Source organism: Crotalus tigris, unplaced genomic scaffold (genome assembly GCF_016545835.1).
Source record: "Crotalus tigris isolate CLP2741 ecotype Arizona unplaced genomic scaffold, ASM1654583v1 scf7180000018517.1768243, whole genome shotgun sequence".
Classification (NCBI taxonomy): Eukaryota; Metazoa; Chordata; class Lepidosauria; order Squamata; family Viperidae; genus Crotalus; species Crotalus tigris.
In genome coordinates this window covers 749,106-770,945 of record NW_024097052.1, presented here as the reverse complement: position 1 = coordinate 770,945, position 21,840 = coordinate 749,106, and the positions used below count along the sequence as shown (strand labels likewise).

Here is a 21,840-nt window from a genome sequence, read left to right as displayed (position 1 = left end):
AAGCCAAGAGCAGAAATAAAGGGACAGTTTGTGCATTTGGAGAGATGCGCAACCAGAGAGTTTGACCGGGGTCTTTTTTAAACTTGCTTATCAATGGTTTGGAGCTTTAAAGCGAGTAGCGAGACAGACAGATTTGCCAACGATCCCAAATTACTCGTGGTAGTAAAAAATAAAAAAGGATTTTGAAGTATTCCAAAATTGGGCAGTTGGAACTCACCAGTGCAAATGTAGTTTATGCTGAGTTCAAAAGGAATTGAAGCAGGTTGCAATAGGGAACATATTTTTTCCCTATTGCAGGTCTCAGTTCTAGATATAAAGAAGTTTGGACAATTGTTTCTCTTTTTTTAATGCCTTTGAGTCATTTTTTTCACTCCTGGCAATTTCCTGGACAAGTCCCTGCAGTTTTTTGGGTGAGATTTTGGAAGTGGTTTGTTATTGCCTTTTTCCTAGGACTGAGAGAGAGGGACTGGCTAAATGTTACCCAGCCGGCCTTCATGCTTAAGGCAGAACTAGAACTCACAGTCTCCTGGTGATTGACCCAAAATCGCCCACTGTTTTTCATGCCTAAGGCGGGACTAGAAATCACCATCTCCTGATGGTTGGCTCAAAATCACCCAGCTGTCTTTCATGCCTACGATGGAGCTAAAACTCACGGTCTCCTGGTGATCGGTTCAGAGTCACCCAGCTCACACCCAGAGAATACCTTCACATATCACTAACCTCATTTGGGAAAACAGTCCATCAAAAGAAGTTTCAACACGAAGCGTGAAGATTTTAGCATCTACTATTTATTTTATTTTATTTTATTTTTAAAATTTATAAGCCGCCCTACTCCCGGAGGACTCTGGGCGGCTAACAATAAAAACACATAAAACATAACAAAACAAACAATGCAAAGACAGTCATCCAGGAGTCAGATTATATAAACCCCAGGCCTGCCGGAAAAGCCAGGTCTTAAGCAACTTACGGAAAACCAACAGGATGGGAGCGGTCCTAATCTCCGGGGGGAGCTGGTTCCAAAACGTGGGTGCCATCACAGAGAAAGCCCTCCTCCACGGCCCCGCCAAATGGCACTGCTTGGCCGACGGGACCTGAAGGAGGCCCAGCCTGTGGGATCTAACCGGACGAAGGGAACTATGAGGTAGTAGGCGGTCTCGCAAATACCCTATTCGTTCAAAAGATTTCCACTTAAAAATGCCTGGCTACCACTAGGAAGAGTCTGAAAATTCTCCCCAAATTATCTGCAAGCTTTCCATCGTTGTAGTTCGTCTGTACTGAACGAGTGGAAATAATTAAGGGTTGCTGGATTTAGATAACAACAATTTCAGGGGTTCAGTATGACTGTGGGGTTGAATAAGACTTTGAGCCCAGACCGTGGCTGGTACTGCCCGCCTGCATGCTAAACTATCTTTAAAGACTTGCTGCCAATTGCCTGGCATTAACCAAGGTTAACTGTAATAAAGACAGGATTAACTGATGCATCCCTATGGCTGCATTATATTTGAAGGAGCTCTTTTGAGGAGCTTGAATAACCTCAGATCTAAAGCTGTCCTTTGCTGCTGGAAGAGGGAGCCAGTTTTGTCAGCTCATTGAGAAGCGGAATCTCTTGGTCTGCAATCACCTCTGGTTTCCCCAGCATGTCCCAAGGTCAGATGAGTTCTCCAGCCATCCAGCTATAAGTAGATGCCTTCCAAATGTTGTAAAATATAATTTCCATCTACCCCAGCAGCCACATTACAGAATAACAGAGTTGGAAGGATCCTTGGAGATCTTCTAGCCAACCCCCTGCTCAAGCAGGAGACCCTATCCCAGGGGTGGGCAACCTTGGCTCTTTTATGACTCGTGGACTTCAACTCCCAGAATTCCTGAGCCAGCCATGCTGAGGGAAAAGGGAGAGGTTTCCAAGCTGAGCCATGCTGGCTCTGGAATTCTGGGAGATGAAGTTCACAAGTCATAAAAGAGCCAAGGTTGCCTATCTCTGTACTAGTCTATTAACCCTCTGTACTAGTCTATTCTGAGTAGATTATCAGAAACTGGTAGGCCTAGTCCAGGGGTAGGCAACCTTGGCTCTTTTATGACTTGTGAACTTCAACTCCCAGAATTCCCAAGCCAGCATGGCTCAGTATGGAAACCTCTCCCTTTCCCCTCAGCATGGCTGTCTCAGGAATTCTGGGAGTTGAAGTCCACGAGTCACAAAAGAGCCAAGGTTGCCTACCCCTGCCCTATACCATTTCAGATGAAAGGCTGACCAATCTCTTCTTGAAAACTTCCCCAACTTCTGAAGCCAAACTGTTCCACTGATTAAATTGTTCCCAATGTTAGGAAATTTCTCCTTATTTCTAGGTTGGTTCTCTCCTTGATTAGTTCTCCTGCTTGAGCAGGGGGCTGGACTAGAAGACCTCCAAGGTCCCTTCCAGCTCTATTCTATTCTAGTTTCCATCTGTTGCTTCTTGTTTTGCCCTCAGGTGCTTTGAAGAATAAATCAATCCCCGCTTCTCTGTGACAGCTCCTCAAATAATGAAAGACTGGTGTCATATCACCCCTAGTTCTTCTCTTCATTAGACTAGACATACTCAGTTTTGCAGCCGTTTTTCATGTTTTAGCCTCCACTCCCCCAATCATCTTTGTTGCTCTTCTCTGCACTCTTTCTGGGGTCTCAACATTTTTATATCATGGTGGCCAAAATTGGATGTAGTGGTTGAGGTGGTGAAAACAGAGTTTCAAGATCACCTTGGGGTGTCCACAGAGAGGTTGAGAGGTCAGCCCCAAGTACTGTACAAGATACATGCAGGCAGGATTTCATTCATGAATTGTGCCCATCATCTTGATAATTTATGCTGTTCCAGAGATGTCTGTAAGTCTCCTTGTAGTATTGCAAGGCTCAGTAACTAATGTGTAGGCCTGTAAAATGTTTGGAATTGAAAATTGTTGTTTTGTGTTTGCAACAAGCTGTTTGAAACCTTCCAGAAGTGTTTGAAAGCGAAGCATCTGTTCTGAACTGGAAATCAAGCTGTCTCAAGTTTGAAACGTTTCCAGGAAAGCTGGACTAACTCATTTCAAATTCAGATCAGCAGTTTTGAACAGAGAATGAAGAAGCGCAGCATATTTTACGTTTGAAGCACTTTGCATATCATAACGTATCTTGCAAGACCCTGCAGGAGCATTAATGAGATGGGGGGGAGGGTCAAGGGCAAAGTACACATCACAGGGTCCCCCATACTTGTGTACTTATATGTGTGATCACAATACAATTATGATGAGGTGAAGCTTGAATCGGGCGTTCAAAACTCATCTTTCTTCATAGCTGGAGATGCTATGACAGTCATTATATAGGGGGATCTGTGTCTCAATGCTGCCAAGTGAAGGCTCATGGCATCCTTATGTTAGTGTGATGACATGTGGTCAGGATTCCAAGAAGGGAGGGATTGCATTCCAGAAAAGCAAGAGATAACTCAGATAGTCTATGTGAGAGAAAGAGGGTGAAGACGGCTCCTCCCTAATAGTTTTCAGAATCTGTGCTTCATGGGAGTTTAGTTTTCTTTAGTTTGGCAAGATGGATGTCAGTCTCCAAAAACCAAGAAAGACACTTTGAGTTATTTCTAAGCACTTTCCTTTATTGTTCCTCACCTACAGTAGGTGTGAAAAACACTCATTTGTTTTCCGTGCTGTTGTAACTTCAAAGTGTCACTAAATCAGTGGTTCTCAACCTGTGGGTCGGGACCCCATTTGGGGTCAAACGACCATTTCATGGGGGTTGCCAAACAACGCAGTCTGCCATTTTTCCCCCCTTTTCCTTAGCTGTGCTACTCCCTTTTATTCTATGGGCTTTTGAAAGCCAATAGAATAGACTCTCTTGAATAGAGTCTAATTCTATTGGCTTTCAAAAGCCAATAGGAATTGTCCAGGCTGTCTCTGCCCTGCCGAGCCCGCCAAAAGTCCCATTCTGCAAACGGTGCTGCACCAGTTGAATAGTCCTCGACTTACGACCGGTTGAGTAGTCCTCGACTTACGACCGGTTGGGGTCGCGACATTAAAAAGGTTGAGAACCACTGCACTAAATGAATGGTTGTAAATCAAGCGCTACCCTTTTGGGACTTTCTTCCTGGCTTGCTAGATTCTCTAACACAGAGGTCCCCAACCGTTTGGGCACCAGGAACCGGTTCCGTGGAGAAAGATTTTTCCATGGACCTGAGAGTGTGTGGTTTTGTGTGCTGCCTGCATCCCACAGATGGGGCTTTGCTTGTGTCTGTGGACCGGTTGCTGGCATGCTGTGGCCCAGTACCGGTCCACAGACTGGGGGTTGGGGACTCCTGCTCTAACATTTCTGAGAATACATTTATCTAAGGAGAAGCTGTCCTTGAAACGGGCACCTTATCTCATTTCCCTGAGTCTGCTATTTATTTATTTATTTATTTATTTATTTATTTATTTATTTATGAGACTTATACACCGCTTTTAAGTGCAAGCACTCTCTAAACCAGTGGTTCTCAACCTTTCTAATGCCGCGACCCCATAATACAGTTCCCCATGTTGTGGTGACCCCCAACCACTTATACATCACCGGGTGCCAGGGGCGTGGCCAAAGAAAAGGGGGAAAAATGGTGGACAGCCTTGTTTGGCGACCCCCATGAAATGGTCGTTCGACCCCAAATGGGGTCCTGACCCACAGGTTGAGAACCACTGCTCTAAACGGTGTACACCAGTAAGCAATGTATATATATATATATTTACATTGCCCCCCAACAATCTGGGTCCTCATTTTACCTACCCCGGAAGGATGGAAGGCTGAGTCAACCTTGAGCCGGTGAGATTTGAACCGCTGACCTGCTGAACACAGTCAGCTAAAGTGGCCTGCAGTCCTGCATTCTTATGATGTGGGCATGCAAGCTGTGGATGCAAAAGATAAGAGAAAGAAGATGGGATGCTGCTGTCTTCATTGAAAGAAAAGTAAGAAGGCTAACAAGATCTTAAAACGAAACCATGGTTTCATGATCTCAATAAAAGCATAAATGCTCCAATAAAATGTTCTAATATTACATTCTATAAACTATTCTAAACCTGGGATATTTCACAGGGCAAAGTCAGTTTTCTAAGCCTCAGCTCTAGGCTGCCTTTCAACGCCACTGTATTCTTTCACTTCTTCCTTACCTGTGGCCTGAGAATTTAGATATGTTAGGTGTCTTTCCCAGATGAGTTAATGGAAAGTCTTCCAAGGAAAAAAATCAAAGCATCTTCGACCCATCCATAAATTTTAACTCCTCCTGACTAGGCAACCTGAGTTTTTAGAAGTCTTCTTAGAATCCTGAATAGGGAATTAATTTTTCATGGGCTTTTCAAATATTGATGCCTTTTTGCTGGCGTTTTAAGTCAAAACTGAATAGCTTCGGTGTGTCTGTGACATTTGGGGGTGCTGTGTCTTTCCTAGTCTCGTTCCCAGATGAGTTGAGTGAAATGCTTCACAGCAGGATAACCATCTTTGATTAAGATTCCACGGAAATCTAACACAGTGTTTCTCAACTTCGGCGACTTTACGAATTCCGGGAGTTGACGTTCACACGTCTTAAAGTCACCAAGATTGAGAAGCGCTGGTTTAACACCTCTTCAACCAGCACAGAAGCGAGTCCAGACTTTGTCCATTGTCCCCAACATGATGACTCAGAAATTACAACTCCATATCAACCTTGTCTAGAATGTTGTTCCCTCACAGACATTGGCTAAGTGTTGTGAGAGTTGGGACCATTGTCACAGTAATAACCCAAACACACCAACCAATTCAGGTCAAACCTTGGCCAAACTCCAATTGCCTATCTCATTGCTATCTTCTGAGAAGTTGATTCCTAAAATCTCCAATTTCTCTGGTCTAAAAGTTATTGCATAGCCTTTCTTAAACTGGATGCCTACAGCCAATTTCAATTATGGCTCCCAGATATCCTCCATCCATCTCCTATTGTATGATGTTTGACCCACACAGATTTTCCTCCGTTTGTATCAAGAGTACATGATGTCTGCAGAGTGGTCAAAAAAAGCCAAGATGGAGGTCCTTCTCCTTTTGTGACACATATTAAAAGGGGCAAGGGCTTGATCATGGCCTCCGTCTTGATTTTTTTGACATACAACCATCTGTGGATGTCTCTGCTTTTGTGCCAAGATGCTGCATAGTTGATTTCTAATGGAAAATTCCTCTAAAATGAGCACTAATACCTTCATTGGTAACTCTTAGCTTATTTGGATTATGTTTTTTAAGAAGTGAATTATTGTGACTATCAACAGATACTCTGTTGAAAACAGAATAGATTTTGGTTCCTGAAATAGTAAAATACACAAGCATGCAAGTTGTCCTATATTACCATATTTTCCGGCGTATAAGACGACTCGGCGTATAAGACGACCCCCGACTTTGGAGAAGATTTGCATGGTTTAGAAAGTCGTCTTATATGCTGGAAAATACGGTAATTAATTTGGAAGACAAATTCTGTGGGAATTTCTCTTTACAAATCCCACACAGACAGTATAATTTAAGTCGTTTAAATTGTGTATAATTTCTCCAAATTTGGCAATTTTCCTGATTCGTCTCCTAGAATTCTCAGAAATGGTTTCCAGGAATCAAAATGCACATTATAAGCTTAGTGCTTCATCAGACAAGTCAGGATTACAAAATGAATTTTTCACGTTTAGCTATTGTTCAAAATAACTGTTTTTCTGAAAGATCGCCCTGGGGTTTGCCAGTTTCTTTTGATGTGTTAAAGAAATGTTTGTATAAAACTGAATGGATTTATGGAAAAGTGCATATAAGTGCCTTTTGCGGGGGAACGTTTCTGCAAAAACTAGTATATTAGGCAAAATTACAAAACAGGAATCTCCTGGACAGAGAAACCTTTAGTGAAATGCACATATTATAAACATTAAGTTTAATGAGCCAAATTGGACTGTTTTGCAAAATTTTGACGTATTTGCTCATTGCTCAAGTTAGTGACCTAGAAATAAAAACAGGATATAATAGAGCTGGATGTTCACGTATTTGAATTCCACCACTCACTCCTTCCTTCCTTCCTTCCTTCCTTCCTTCCTTCCTTCCTTCCTTCCTTCCTTCCTTCCTTCCTTCCTTCCTTCCTGTGGTGGGATTCAGCCAGTTCGCATCACTTTGGCAGAACTGGTAGCTAATTTTTTGTTTCCCAGGCCCAGAATGGACTTCTGGAAGCGGCATCTACACAGAGAACCGGTTGTTCATGTATTTGAATCCCACCACTGGTTGTACCCAATTTTAAGATCCTTCTGCCGTAGTTGTTAATCAAATCACTGCAGCTATTAAGTGAACCACACCGTTGTTAAGTGAATCCAGCTTCCCCATTGATTTTGCTTGTTAAAGCTGGCTGGGAAGGTTTCAATCACACAACCCTGGGATGCTGCAGCCATTGTAAATACATGCCAGTTGCCAAGCACCAGAATTTTGATCATGTGACTATGGGGATGTAAGTGTGAGGACCAGCCCTAAGTCGCTTTTTTCAGCGCCATAATAATAATAATAATAATAATAATAATAATAATAATAATAATAATAATAATAATAGTAGTAGTAGTAGTAGTAAAGTTGGAAGGGACCTTGGAGGTCATCTAGTCCAACCCCCTGCTCAGGCAGGAAACCCTACACCATTTCGGACCTAATGGTTGAAAGTTGAGGATTACCTGTAGATTTCTCAATCCTGCAGGAATATTCATACATCTTATTTCTCTGGGTTGCTTCTCATCTATCTCAGGAGTCTTTAGAGGGCAACATTTTTATGAGAAAATTGCAGTGCTCCTGCTCTCTTGTGCCTCTAGGTTTTGACTGTTTATTCCATCTAATTTGCTTGCACAAAGGCTGGCTCACTGCATAATGACAGGCTTGGTTAACTGTTGTGACTTTTTAATTTTCTTTTTTTATGTATAGAAGGGGGGGAAAAAGGAAAAGAAATGAAATGCCTGGAACGGTTGCGATATTTAAAGTTGTTCCATTTAGAGAGGGCGGGCAGGGTGCGCCCTGTTATTTATTTGGTGCCAAATGACAGCTCTTTCCTCTACCACTTAGCTCCAGCTCAAATTATTAATGCGGAAGGCAATGCAAGGTAACATGTAGTGTTTATATTGTAATTCAAGGATGCTTTTAGAGCCAAACAGCCTTGACTTTGGGGAGGGGAAGAAAGGGGGAGAACTCGGGGAAGTTTAAGAGGTGCCAACTGCAAAGGGTGGAAATAAATCAGATAAATTCTTCATCAAGGGTGGGCAAAATACATGCCATAAGCATTAGTGGTTCTCATCAAGAGCCCTAATGAGCCTCTTCCAACATCCTGCCCCCTTTTCCAATCCCATCACACCAGTTTTCTGTCTATAGGTAACCCTCTACCTATGACCACTATAGGGATCAGAATTTCGATAGCTAAACAAGACCAGTGTTAAGTGAATTGCACCTGATGTGATGTCATGGTTGTTAAACAAATCATCTCCGGTGCCCAGTTTTACTACCTTCTTTGCCACAGCTGTTAATCAAATCCCTGCAGTTGTTAAGTGGATCATACAGTCGTTACGTTAAGCCAGCTTCCTCACTGACTTTGCTTGTCAGAAGCTGGCTAGGAAGGTCCAAATGATCAAATGACCCTGGAACACTGCAAGCGTCACAAATACAGGCCACTTGCAAATTTTGATCAGGTGACTATTGTTGCCATAACTACTGTTAAGTATGAGAATCAATTGAAGTCACTTTTTTCAGTGCCATTATAACTTTTCCCAGTTGCAATGTATGGCTGTGAAAGTTGGACCACAAGAAAGGCTGAGCGCCAAAGAATTGAGGCCTTTGAACTCTGGTGCTGGAGAAGACCCCTGTGAGTCCCCTGGACTGCAAGGTGATCAAACCGGTCAGTCCTAGAAGAGATCAACCCCGACTGCTCTTTAGAAGGCCAGATCCTGAAGTTGAAACTCAAATACTTTGGCCACCTAATGAGAAGGAAGGATTCACTGGAGAAGGGCCTAATGCTGGGAAAGATGGAGGGCAAGAGAAGAAGGGGACGACAGAGAATGAGGTGGCTGGATGGAGTCACTGAAGCAGTAGGTGTGAACTTAAATGGACTCCAGAAGGTGGTAGAGGACAGGAAGACCTGGAGGAACATTGTCCATGGAGTCGCAATGGGTCGGACAGGACTTCGCAATTAACAACAACAACAACAACATTATAACTTCAAACAGCCACTGAGCAAATGGCTGTAAGTCAAGGACTTCCTGGACATCAGTGTTTCTCAAACTGAGCAACTTTAAGACTTTTAACTCCCAGGAAATCAGCTTGGTGACCACAATAGTGTGATCAAAGCATCTAAAGGTGCTTTTTCACGAGGCAAGTGGACTGTGTTGTAGACTGGAGATAGATGATGTCGTATCCCTCCCCCCCCCCCGTTGAGAGAGGGCTGTTCAATTTTGACATAGATGGCCTCTTTGACCCCTCTTTCAAACCAGTGGTCCTCTCTCTCCAAAATGTGGACATCATCTATCTCCAGTCTACAACAAAGTCCTTCCAGCAGTTCCAAGAAGGCTCCACACTACTTAGGTGACCCTGACGACAGAGATAAACCTCCAAGTGGCCTCAATGACTCTCTAAAAGAATGCAAATGACCAGCTGTCTGCAAGTAGTATAAATCCTTCCATTCCCCACCATCCAGTCAGAGCTGAAGAAGCTTCTTGGATGAGAAGCAAAATGTCTTCAAAGGAAAGTCCAGTTGCCTCATGAAAAAACTATGGGAAAACTATGACCCGGATGACTGAGTGTGGTGAGTCTGTGCCAGTCAGTGGACCCGGCAGCTGAGTCCGGGGAATCTGAGGAGGAGGAGGGGCCTGGAAAGCCATCAGAGTCTGAGGAAGGCTCTGATGAGCTCCAGGACTTACGATCTGATGAAGAGCCTGGCCCCTCCAATTGTGCTCAAGCTGAGCTGTGCAGGGAACTGAGGACTCACAGCTGGAAGACATCATAGACACTCGCAAATGCAGACAGGCAACAAGAGCAGGACAGAGGGAAGCAATGGTGCGCCTCCAAGGGAGGAGGAGAAGGCATTGAGAAGCCACGCCTGGGGGCTACATAATAAAAAGAGACTGTGTGGGCGGTGCTGGTTGCTGAAGGCAACTGTTTGCAAAGGACTCAGGTTTCATGGAATCCTATTTTGGTTGCCTCGGGACAATTCTCCGTTTGCATCGTGTTTTGTTTGCCTTTGCTTTTGGGACATTTTGCAGGCCTGTACCTAATTAATAAATGGGGTTTGTTTTCCCTGCATTTCCAGCCTACTTGTTAAAAGAGGGGTTCATCCTTGTGAATTAATGAGGACTCGCGTAGGCTGGGACAGAACACTGAGAATCTCCATAGAGGATCAAAACATCTTTTTTGTGTGTGGGTATTTTATACCATGTAAGCAACAAGATACCATATCATCCTCGCTATTTTGGTCTACCACTCACCCATCCTCTTCCCAGTCCACTCTGAAACCATCAAATTCTCTAGAAATGTCCATCCAGTCCCAATCCTGTCCAACGTCTACATTTTCTGAAGACCCAAGAGTTTGCTTCAAATGCTTTCTCAGGATACCAGTGCAGGAAAGCACTTCCTCAGAAGGGATATTCCCATGTATATCGGGAAGGTGTGCCAGAGCCCAGTTATAGCCTGCCTTGAAATGACCAATTATTTTTAAATGGCCTGTATCATAGCCGCTAACGCTACATTCGTCAACTGAAAAAAAAAAGGCTATTAGTTCAAGCAAACACGTTAATCAGCTTCCTGTTCAAAATGTTTTGGATTATACAGGTGTGTGCAATGCATGGAACTGTTTTGCTAGTGAAGAAAACCTTGGCAATATTCTGGGAGTTGAAATCCCTCCCACCACCACCAGCTTAAAACTGCTAAGGTTGAGAAATACCCTCAACTTACTGTATATCCATGCAGTTAGACAGATCAGGGGAGGATGGATCCAGAGAATGACATCCTCAATGGCAGCCCACTCATTATGGAATAGTTGATCTTCTGAGATCTTCTTTTCCTTTAGCACACAGGCCAAACCCTTCCGCTTTTTCAGGGTGTCCAAGGCATTAATTTTATAGAAGACAGACTCATTTTTTCCAAAAGTTTAAATGATCTTAATGCCTCTGGATTTTCCAGATGTTTTTCATGTTCTGTTGGCAACTGGGAGCATGCAATTAATTGTAACCAATCAATCAATCAACACTGGATTTATCTATTAATGCTACTCCCTGATGCCTTGTTACATCAAGCCTGACATTGCCAGGGGTCAATGATTGCAAAAAAAAAAAAAAAAAAAGGTCTTCAGCTACACATTTTTCATTTGTTGACTCTTATTGTAGACTTCTCTGGCATGTAACTGGAAGTTGGATGCTCTCCAAAGCTTGTGATGCTCTCCACCCAAACCAGAAAAAACTGGGTGGGGTGGGGGGAATTGCCCTCTCCAAAAACATTCTTTCAGGATGCTCACATTGGTTATTCATGACAGTTTCAGAGAGCAGTTGACCACTATCTGCACTTCACTGCATTCCCCAATATTTCATTTTGATGTTTGGCACTTGCTGCAGTGCAGCGATATTTAGAGCGGGACAAGATGTGAAGGCTCCTATTTGGTATCTCCAAAAACTGTAACAAAAATACTAAAGGATACCAACACGATGAAAGGTCTGAATGCTAATGGTAAAAATTCACATTCAGGACATGGAGCTTAACGCAAAGTTCACTGTTTCTTATCTGCAATTTGAGGAGCAAAATATTTTAGGATATTTCATCTCTAATAACTGATCACTGCTATTACTGAAAGGAGAATAACGTATTTATTCTTGCCAGGTTCAGGGATCAAAAGAGAGTGCTATTTTTTATTTTTTTTTGAGACTCCACTTTCATCATGCAAATTATGTATGTCGCTGTGGAACCGTGAACCATTATATCCAAAACCCATTGACTGAAGGTCTAGGAAAGAAAGATCTCCTTTGATAGTACAGAGATGCTAGAAGACATTGTTTGGAAAATAAAGTCTAGAATCCTGACGAAAGGGCTAGGACAGTGTTCAGCTGGCTTGTTAAATTGGTGCTAACCTGATCTGGTGCTGCCCCAAGCAGTAAGCAACACAACAGCCCTGATTCTCACCTGTAAGAGAACAATCTAACCACAGGGCCATTGGTGTTACTATCCAGGCTAAATTATGTCCAGGACAGGATACCAATGTAGTGCCATGAAACAGCATTTCACCATTGTTCTCTCTTATTCCATTCTGGTCTGGTCTGTGACCACTTGGGACTTGCTGGAGAGTTCACGTCACGTGTCCTTGATGTACATATGTCCTTTCCCTCACCCCTTGCAGACACCATTAGTTCATCCTGTCATGAAACCCAACCATCCTCTCAGACTCCTGTGGGAACTAGACCACCAAGTGAAGCCATCATATAAGGTTTTTTTAAAAAGCTAATACAATCCTTGGTTGTATAAATAGAGGCATATAATCAAAATCATGTGAAGTATTACTGCCGCTTTATAAAACCTTAGTAAGACCACACCGGGAATACTGCATCCAGTTTTGGTCACCACACAACAATAAAGATATTGAGACTTTGGAAAAAGGGCAAAGAAGAGAAACTAAGATGATCAAAGGCCTGAAGATTAAAACATATGGAAAACAGTTGCAAGACTTGGGTTTACCTAGTCTAGAGAAAAGAAGGACTCGGGGTGACATGATAGCAGTATTCCAATATTTGAGGGGCTGCCACAAAGAAGAGAGAGTCAATTTATTTTCCAAAGGACAAGAAGGCAAGACGAGAAACTAATCAAGGAGAGAAGCAACCTGGAATCAAGAAGAAACTTTCTAACAGTGAGAACAATTAACCAGTGGAACAGAAGTTGCCTCCAGAAATCGTGGGTGCTCCATTACTGGAGATTTTTAAGAAGAGACTGGACAATCACCTGTCTGGGATGATATAGATCAGGGGTTCTCAACCTTGGCAACAAGTCTTAAAGTTGCCAAGGTTGAGAACCCCTGATATAGATTCTCCTGCTTGAGCAGGGGGTTGGACTAGAAGACCTCCAAGGTCCCTTCCAACTCTATTTTATTCTACATAAAGTTTTTGTTGGGATCCAGCCCACGTCCTGTGCACATTGGGCGAATCCCCCTGATCTAATTCCAAAGTCCAGGGATTTGCTGCCAATCTGTTAACAAGGTGTCCTCCAGTAGGCGAGAACAAACAGAGAAGGGCAAAAGAAAGACATGCCTTGAATTGTCCGGAAGAACAAAGACATCCTGCTTCTCTCATTTGTTTTGCCTGCTGTTCATCTGGAACCAAGCTAGTCAAGAGAGACAGGAGTGATTAACGCCTCCAGGTAGCCGTGCGTGAGCTTGTCCTCTCTTGGGTCTTCCTCCAGCGCTCGCCACCTGATTTCCTTGACTGCTAAATTCACGATCAGGAGGGCTCCATGTTCTCTCGCAAACGTTCTCCAGGACAAGCTGGTGGCACTTGGGTGGGACGGGATGAAAGGATGCCCTTCTCGTATGGGTGGGCTGCTCTTTACGCCTTCCGCAGGTCTTCAGTCCCCAGCTGGATGCGTGTTCCCTTTTTTTTCAGCGAACAGATGCACGAACCGTTTAACTGACAAGGCCACTTGTTTGGCAATTGGAAGCTGACCGCTGCCGCAGTTGGTTTCTTTCCGGTTTCTAATGCTGCAGCTTTATATTTATGAATAATTGGAGGGTGATTTGTGCCTTGCAAAAGCCGAAAGGCATGAAGCGGTAATAAATCTCTTCTGAGAATGGAGTGACCTTGTGCCTTTTCTCCTAGATAAAGAATCATTTTCTGCTTTCACCCTCTCCTTAACTTTCTTTCCTTTTTTTTCTGTTTGGTCTTCTCTTTCTTTTTTTCATTCATTTGCTCACTCTTGCATTTTTTTATGACTGGCTAGAAATCAACCCATCCTCTTTTTTTTTTTCTCCTCCCCCCAGGCAAAACCAAAGTGATAAAACCCACCAATTTTGACTGTGGCTTAAAAGCAATTTCATATTTTTTTTTTTACTCAGCAACGGCTGAATGACTTTATCAAGGGGAGGGGGGGAAGCCTTTGTAAGATCACACCTAGAATTGCTGTTAAAATGTACCACTTCCTGGTCTGGTTGCCCTTCTAGCAGGATTTTTCTGCTTTAGCCATAAACATTTATTGTAGCAAGGGGGATTATCTCAAAGTTGCAATAGCAATTAAATTCAACAAGTCTGCCAGATTACAGATTTTATCCCAGACAAGTTGTACCAAATTGGAGTTGCCAAATTACAGGGTAACCACAAGTAATGTCAGTTTGGTCTAGTGCAATGGTTCTCAACCTGTGGGTCGGGACCTCATTTGGGGTCAAACAACCATTTCACGGGGGTCGCCAAACAACGCAGTCCGCCATTTTTTTCCCCTTTTCCTTAGCTGTGCTACTCCCTTTTATTCTATTGGCTTTTGAAAGCCAATAGAATAGACTTTCTTGAATAGAGTCTAATTCTATTGGCTTTCAAAAGCCAATAGGAATTGTCCAGGTTGTCTCTGCCCTGCTGAGCCCGCCAAAAGTCCCATTCTGCAAACAGTGCTGCACCAGTTGAGTAGTCCTCGACTTACAACCGGTTGAGTAGTCCTCGACTTATGACCGGTTGGGGGTCGCGGCATTAAAAAGGTTGAGAACCACTGGTCTAGTGGTTAAGGCACCAGGCTAGAAACTGGTCAGTTCTAAGTCCCGCCTTAGCCATGAAAATCAGCTGGGTGACTTTGGGCCAATACATCTCTCTCAGTCCAATCCACCTCACAGGATTGTGGTGGTGGTGGTGATGGTGGTGGTGGTGGTAGAGATATGTTCGCCATCTTGGGTTGTTTGTAAACATGATGAAGTTGAGATGCAAATAAATAAATAAATGAGCCCCAGTAAACTCTAATTCTTTGCTGTGTTTCATGGTCACGTGGATCTTCGTGGGCCAGTCTAGTTGCTTTCACCTAAACCAACCAGGCTCTATCCAGGGGTCCCTTTTTTGGATGGAGACACTGACTGGATTTGCACGACAAACTGTGCATGGTTCCTGAATTAATCTATTTTCTGAAATCATTCCCAATATAGAATTTTAAATTAACGAAACAGAACATGTGTTTTAGTATCACAGGCTAAACCCTCAAGAAAGAGAGGAAGAGAGAGAGAGAGAGGGAGGGAGGGAGGGAGGGAGGGAGGGAGGGAGGGAGGGAGAGAGGGGGGAAGGAGGAAGAGAAATAATTAAACTTATTGTGCATATGTTTAGAGATTTTAATGCGTAAAAAAGATCTGAGCTATTTCATGCTTTATTGTTCCAATTCAAGGATGACCAGGGGATCAAAAAAAAAGCACACCTCATGGTGGAAAGCCCGGATGATGCCTTTTTATATGGGGGGTGTGTGTGTGTGCGTGTGTGTGTGTGATGAATGTGAAAACAGGAGTAGGTCTTCAAATGCATGGTTGCAGCAGCCATCTTAATTTCGGGACTCCCCTCAACTCCCCGCTCTACCATCTGAGGTAAAAATAAATCAGCAACTGGCTTGGGATCCCATGATTGAGCAAAGATTGCAAGATGGTTACATGAGGTTAATTAAGTGAACTCTCTGTGTGTGTTTTTTCACCATTTTTGGATTATTTGATCTTTGGAATGTATCTCAATTCTATTTTTAACCAGTTTTCACCTATAGGGATTGTTTTAATGTATCTGCTGCCTACTCACTATGTAATGGGCAGCTATGTAAACATGTGTTCTGTGTTCTGTGGGTGTGTATGTGCATGCATGTGCATGTGCAAGGGACAGAGATGTTTAAACTTCTGTTAAATGCATATCCAATAGAAGAGTATCTCTGTAGGAAGAATGGTTGGTGACAATGTCAATGCTGCTAACATCGGATGTTCTTGTTTGATAGACAGATCTTGCTGAAATGGATACAATCACTTCTTTGATTAGAGAAAGGACACTGCCTAAATTTATTGGAACGGGAAACCCCTTATGAACTTTTTTTTGTAAAAACAAAACAAATCAATGAGCTTTTGATTTATGGCTTTGAGGATTAGATTATAGAAAGAAGAGTATTATTTTTAAAAAAACAAATTTTATTGGTTTTTTGATTTTTAAGACAAAGTACTCAAAGTACTTTTGTTTCTGGATGTCAAACATCCAGAAACAAAACATATATACATAATTCAATCAATACATCAAGTATTCCCTCTCTTTTTCCCTTAAGTGACATAATTTATTTAAAATAGTCCAATTCTACCTTAAATTTCTTCAACCTAGACCAGTTTTTAAAGCTTTATAAATTTACACTACCATAATCAAATTAAGTTTAAGTACAAACATTATCAATTCGAGTATCCCTTCCAAATATGTTCTAGTTCCTTAATTTTACCATAAATCTTATTTATTTCTTCTTCCACTAATATCCCTTGTTTAAAATAAAATATTAATCTATCCTATATGTATCTAATCCATCAATCAATCAATCTCTTTAAGCTGACAGAAGAAAATCAGACTTTAAATCATTTTAATCTATTAGACAAAATTCAAATTCCATCCAATTAATTGTCATAAATAATAACATCCATGTTATCAAACAAACAAATCATCTTATTAGATTAACTCGGCATTACATAATAATTTTCTTACAAGTAAACCTATCGTTCTAAAAAAAACACATTCTTAAGCAATTTAATATATATATTCCATTAATCACCCCTTTTTCCTCTTACTTCTAACTCACAATCTTAGTCCTTAAATCAATCCATAATTCTAGATTACCTTTAATCCATTAGCTAAAAATATCTACTTTTTAGAAAAGAGTATTATGATGTAACTTTAAAGAGAGAGGTTGGATAATAAATGTGTGTGAGAGACAGAGAGAGAGGATAGATAGATAGATAGATAGATAGATAGATAGATAGATAGATAGATAGATAGATAGATAGATTAGATAGAAGAAGAAGAAGAAGAAGAAGATAGACAGACAGACAGACAGACAGATAGAAGATAGATAGATGATAGACAGACAGAGATAGATAGATAGAGAGAGAGAGAGAGAGAGAGAGAGAGATGAGAGAGATGGATGGATTAGATAGAAGAAGAAGAAGAAGAAGAAGAAGAAGAAGAAGAAGAAGAAGAAGAAGAAGAAGAAGAAGAAGAAGAAGAAGATAGACAGATAGAAGATAGACAGACAGAGATAGATAGATAGATAGATAGATAGATAGATAGATAGATAGATAGATAGATAGATAGACAGATGAGAGAGATGGATGGACTAGATAGATGAAGAAGAAGAAGAAGAAGAAGAAGAAGAAGAAGAAGAAGAAGAAGAAGAAGAAGAAGAAGAAGAAGAAGATAGACAGACAGATAGAAGATAGATAGAAGAAAGATAGATAGATAGATAGATAGATAGATAGATAGATAGATAGATAGATAGATAGATAGATAGATAGATAGATAGATAGATAGATAGATAGAGGCTCTATTCCAGTCCTACACCTTCCCCAACCTGACATCTCTTGAGACGCTGTAATTATAACTCTTAAAATTCTCAGCCAGATGGCTAAATCCTACACATTTAAAAGGTGTCAGGTTGAGGATGATCACCTTACTCCATCTGATGAAATGTCTAGCAGGCTCTGGAAATATGGGGGAGAAAACAGGATGGTTGCAAAAGAAACACTTTAGCCCCAAGAAGGGGGCGGAGGAAGCAAAAGAAAGGGAATAAGGTTGTCTTAACTATACGAGATATAAGTAGATCTGGAGAATTGCTCTGGCAAGTCTTTCGAGATTCTGTTTCATTACTCGGCTAAGAAGAAAGTTTTCTCCAGAAATCCAAGTGGTGCTTGCTTCTGAATCTATCAGCACTGGAAGGCTTGATAAGCATTAGAAAATTGGCATGGTTCTTATTGTGTATATGTGTCTGTCCTGCCCCAGTTTGATCCCTCAAGCAAGAACGACCCTGGACTCCATTTGGTGTGAAAGGTTTATTTTACTAAAGGCCAAATGGATTACAGTATAGCAAAGCCAGAACTGAGGTTCCTGCATCAAAACTTACACAGTTAACTTTTTCTCACTTTGTTTCTTCCCATTGTCCAATCATCTTGAAATACATTGTTTTGGGAAGCATGATGATGTGGTTCCGGCTAATGAAACATTCCCAAGAACTTCCAGGCATTTATTTTCCTAAAAGTCTTTTAATGTTACAAAATGTCAGCACAGGCACAATGGAGGGATGCTAGGATCTAAGTTCTCTTCCTCTGAGCAGTTAAATGATCAGCGTGTTCCCTCCCTAAATTAGCCGTCATATCTCACACTATCCAATTAGTGTGAAGGTCAAATGTTTTCTTCCTCTTTCTTTCCCCGGGCTTTACCCCCAACGCCCCTTCTGCTCTTTATTAACCCCATAATTACCAGACAATTCTGCATATTGTCAAAAGCAAGAATATACAATATTTGCAGCATTGACAGGTCTCTTCAGCTGTAGACTGGGTGGTGTGGAACTGCATGCCATTCCCAGCTGGGCAGCTTTGAAGTTGTGTCTGTAAAAGATACGGTGAGTCGTTAGCCTTCCCCCTCCCATCCAGCTCCTTCTCCCCATAGTTCATGGCAGGCTGGCCTCTCCCCCCCCCCCAAAAAAAAAAGTTCTGGAATGATAGAATCCAGAGAAAACTTCAGTCATTGATTCTCCCAGTTTCATCAATGGGTTTTGGAATTTGCCACAGGTGGTGATCTCTTCTAGCCTGATTTTTTTCATCCCTGGATTTTTTTTCAGTCTGCGTGCAGCTTTAATCAACAGTTGCTTTTGACAAATAGCTAAGAGATTCAGGAGGCTTTAAGAAAATGTCTAAAAATATCTCCCCAGCAACATCAGCCTTGATTGAAGCCCTTTTCAGAAAGGATGGATCTGGATCAAAGACTCCAGTCATGAGGTAGCCTTTGCCCTGTCTCCATTTCATTTCAACTGCTGAGTATCAAAGGAGGAGACCAGCTGAGAGATTGCAAGGTGGACACTCTATTTTAAAAATATTAAAAAGCCTAACTATGAGCTCTCAGAACCTTATTCATGTAAAACCTCTCCCTTTTTAAGCATCTCCCTTTCTCATTTCTATGAACCACCATAGAGATATTGTGGAGGTGTCTTAAGAGATTTTTTTCCAAAAACTCCCAAGATGTAGACACCAGACAAAAAAGAAAAAAAGATCCACTTATTAAAAAAGTGGATGTATAAAATCCTGGGTCCATTGTCAGAGGCCTTGGCAAGCTGAAGAGCAAAAATAAAAGCTTCTGTCCAAGCCACCTTTGCTGTTGACTTGGGGAGAATAGGAACTCAAGAGCGCTCTGAGCAGCTGAGAGATGCCGAAGGTGCAGACAGGCTTCAAAATCTTATCACAAGTTATTTACTCAGATGCCTGTTCCCATTCAAGGACCACTTTGCTTTGTTTGGTACACTGCCCCCTTCCCTCTTCTCCGTAACAAATCAGTTGTCCACTAAGCTGCCTCATAAACTCCAATTCTATCACAGCAAAAGGTCGGCCTCACAACGAGTTTTTTTTTTTTTTGTGATACTTCCTAATCACTGATTTTATCTAAACAATATTTTCTGTTCGGCTTGCCTTACATTACCCCAAGGACACCCTTAGAAAGAAATTAGCACTTTCTTTTTACAATGGGTGAAGAACATCCAAAGTTTATTTCAGGATAATAATAATGATGTCTCCCTGATGTCACCAAACTATAACTTTCAGTAGCCTCACTCGGCATAGCCTATAGTAAGGATGCTGAGAACTGTAACATCCAGATACACATGTGACTCCCAATTACACCCATTAGTAGAAGTCAACCTTGAATACCTAGTAGGAAAGACTAGAGACGCCTGTTCACAGAATGGCTCCAGATAGAGGTAGCCGGTTCCTGAAAACCATTTATGACAAGACAAGCCCTGTTCCTTTCTCCTTTTCTCTCTCTTCTCCACCCCTATCGTGTTCTAAAACTACATGATCTCAGATGACCTTTAACTCCTTTCTGGGAAAGCGGGCTCCCTTCAAAATAAAAACATAAGATAGAACCAACAAAACCTTTTCCTAATTTCCAAGAATGTCTGGAAAGGACTTTTATGCCAACCATCTCCAAATATCTTGGAGACCTAAGCTGAGACATTTTGCAAATAATAGCCCAACATATCTGAAGAACGTCAGGCTACAACCAGCTGAACTATCTTAAAAACTAGATAATGCCTTTGCTTGACCCCTTGCTGTGGCATTGACCATGTCAGAGGAAGTAAGCTTTAGTAAAACCCTCTGTTCATCACCTTAGCTCAGGGGTCTTCAAACTTGGCCAATTTAAGACTTGTGGACTTCAACTCCCAGAATTCCTCAGCCAGCGTGCCTGGCTGATGAATTTGGGGAGCTGAAGTCCACAAGTCTTAAACTGGCCAAGTTTGAAAATCCCTGCCTTAGCTCAAAGTCATCTACCTGACCGCAGGTCTACAGGAGTTCCTGTGGTAACTTTCCAGAGTCAAGAATTGAACCTGAGGTCTTTTTCATGAAAGTTGTCTCTGTGGCCCTGCTTTTCTAGACTCTAACATTACCTTTTTTGTAGGTGCTGAGTCTTCCTCTTCCTCTGACCCACAGAGAGCAGGATGAGAGGCCTACTTGCCCGGTGATGACACCATGAAGAGCTACCATGGGGACCGCAACCAGTCACGGGAACACCCTTGCCGCTGCATCCCAGAGGCTTGTGACCAGCCAATGGAATACATCCACCATAGCCAGGAATCTCGCCAGCCATACCTCCTCAGCCCCAGTGAGCCTTATTCCTTGGACCACTACTGCTCATCCCGAAGCTCTGCTGACCCTCCCCTCAGCCTAACTGAACCACTCTCTGCTGCCAGCAGTAGCAGCACCTTTCCTAGAATGCACCACACACCTCAACAGTACGACTCCTGTGACGAGTGTATGGCGGCCGCACATCCTTCCGGTAAGATCAACCGGCTGCCCCCCACTCTCCTGGACCAGTTCGAGAAGCAACTGCCTCTTCACCACGACGGCTTCCACACCCTGCAGTACCAGCGGGCCAGCAGCACAGAACAGCCACGCAGCGAGAGCCCCAGCCGCATCCGGCATCTCGTCCATTCTGTCCAGAAGCTCTTTGCCAAGTCCCATTCTCTGGAAGCCCCCTCCAAGCGGGAGTACAACGGCACCAAGATGGAAGGGCGAGGCACAGAGGGAGGGTACCCTCACCACCACCCTCACCACCACCGCCAATCGCGGCACGGCAAACGTAGCAAAAGCAAAGACCGCAAGGTGGATTCCTCGTCATCTTCTTCCCGCCATCGGAACAAGATGATGGGCTGGTGGAGCTCCGATGATAATCTGGACAGTGATAGCAGCTACATGGTGTCTGGAAGGCAACATGCTGTTGACCAGAACACCCAGTACTGCGTGGACACTCCCGAAAGTGCCTTCCGAGACTTGACCTTGAAGGGTCTCAAAAGTGGAGGTGGTGAGGGCAAGTGTTTAGCCTGTGCTGGAATGTCCATGTCTTTGGATGGCCAGACTGTCAAGAGGAGTTCTTGGCATACAATGACGGTCAGCCAAGCACGGGAGGCTTATCCCAGCTCAGGAGGAGGCCCAGAAAAAGCCTTGATGCTTCAAGAGGCCAAGGCCAAGGATCGGTCCTATCATTATCTTCAGGTAAGGAGGTGGGTAGACTGTCCAGGGTGTTCATTTTATACCTTCAATTCTAATTTTGATGGGGTCTTCAGATATAGGTCGTCCTTGACTTTCAACCAGT

At 42.6% G+C, this 21,840-nt stretch overlaps 1 protein-coding gene across 4 annotated transcripts in view; it reads left to right on the top strand.

Annotated features, from left to right (window-relative positions):
- DLGAP3 (DLG associated protein 3) overlaps positions 1 to 21,840 on the top strand; it is a 220,308-nt gene that overhangs the window by 158,576 nt on the left and 39,892 nt on the right. For 2 of the 4 annotated variants that reach the window (XM_039353376.1, XM_039353373.1), the window contains exon 2: positions 20,647 to 21,740. In XM_039353376.1, coding sequence (XP_039209310.1) covers positions 20,718 to 21,740 — 1,023 coding nt within the window. In that variant the 5' untranslated portion in view covers positions 20,647 to 20,717. Of the gene's footprint in view, positions 1 to 17,567; positions 17,631 to 20,646; positions 21,741 to 21,840 lie in introns of those variants that run through there. The other 2 variants (XM_039353374.1, XM_039353375.1) reach the window with 2 other exon arrangements.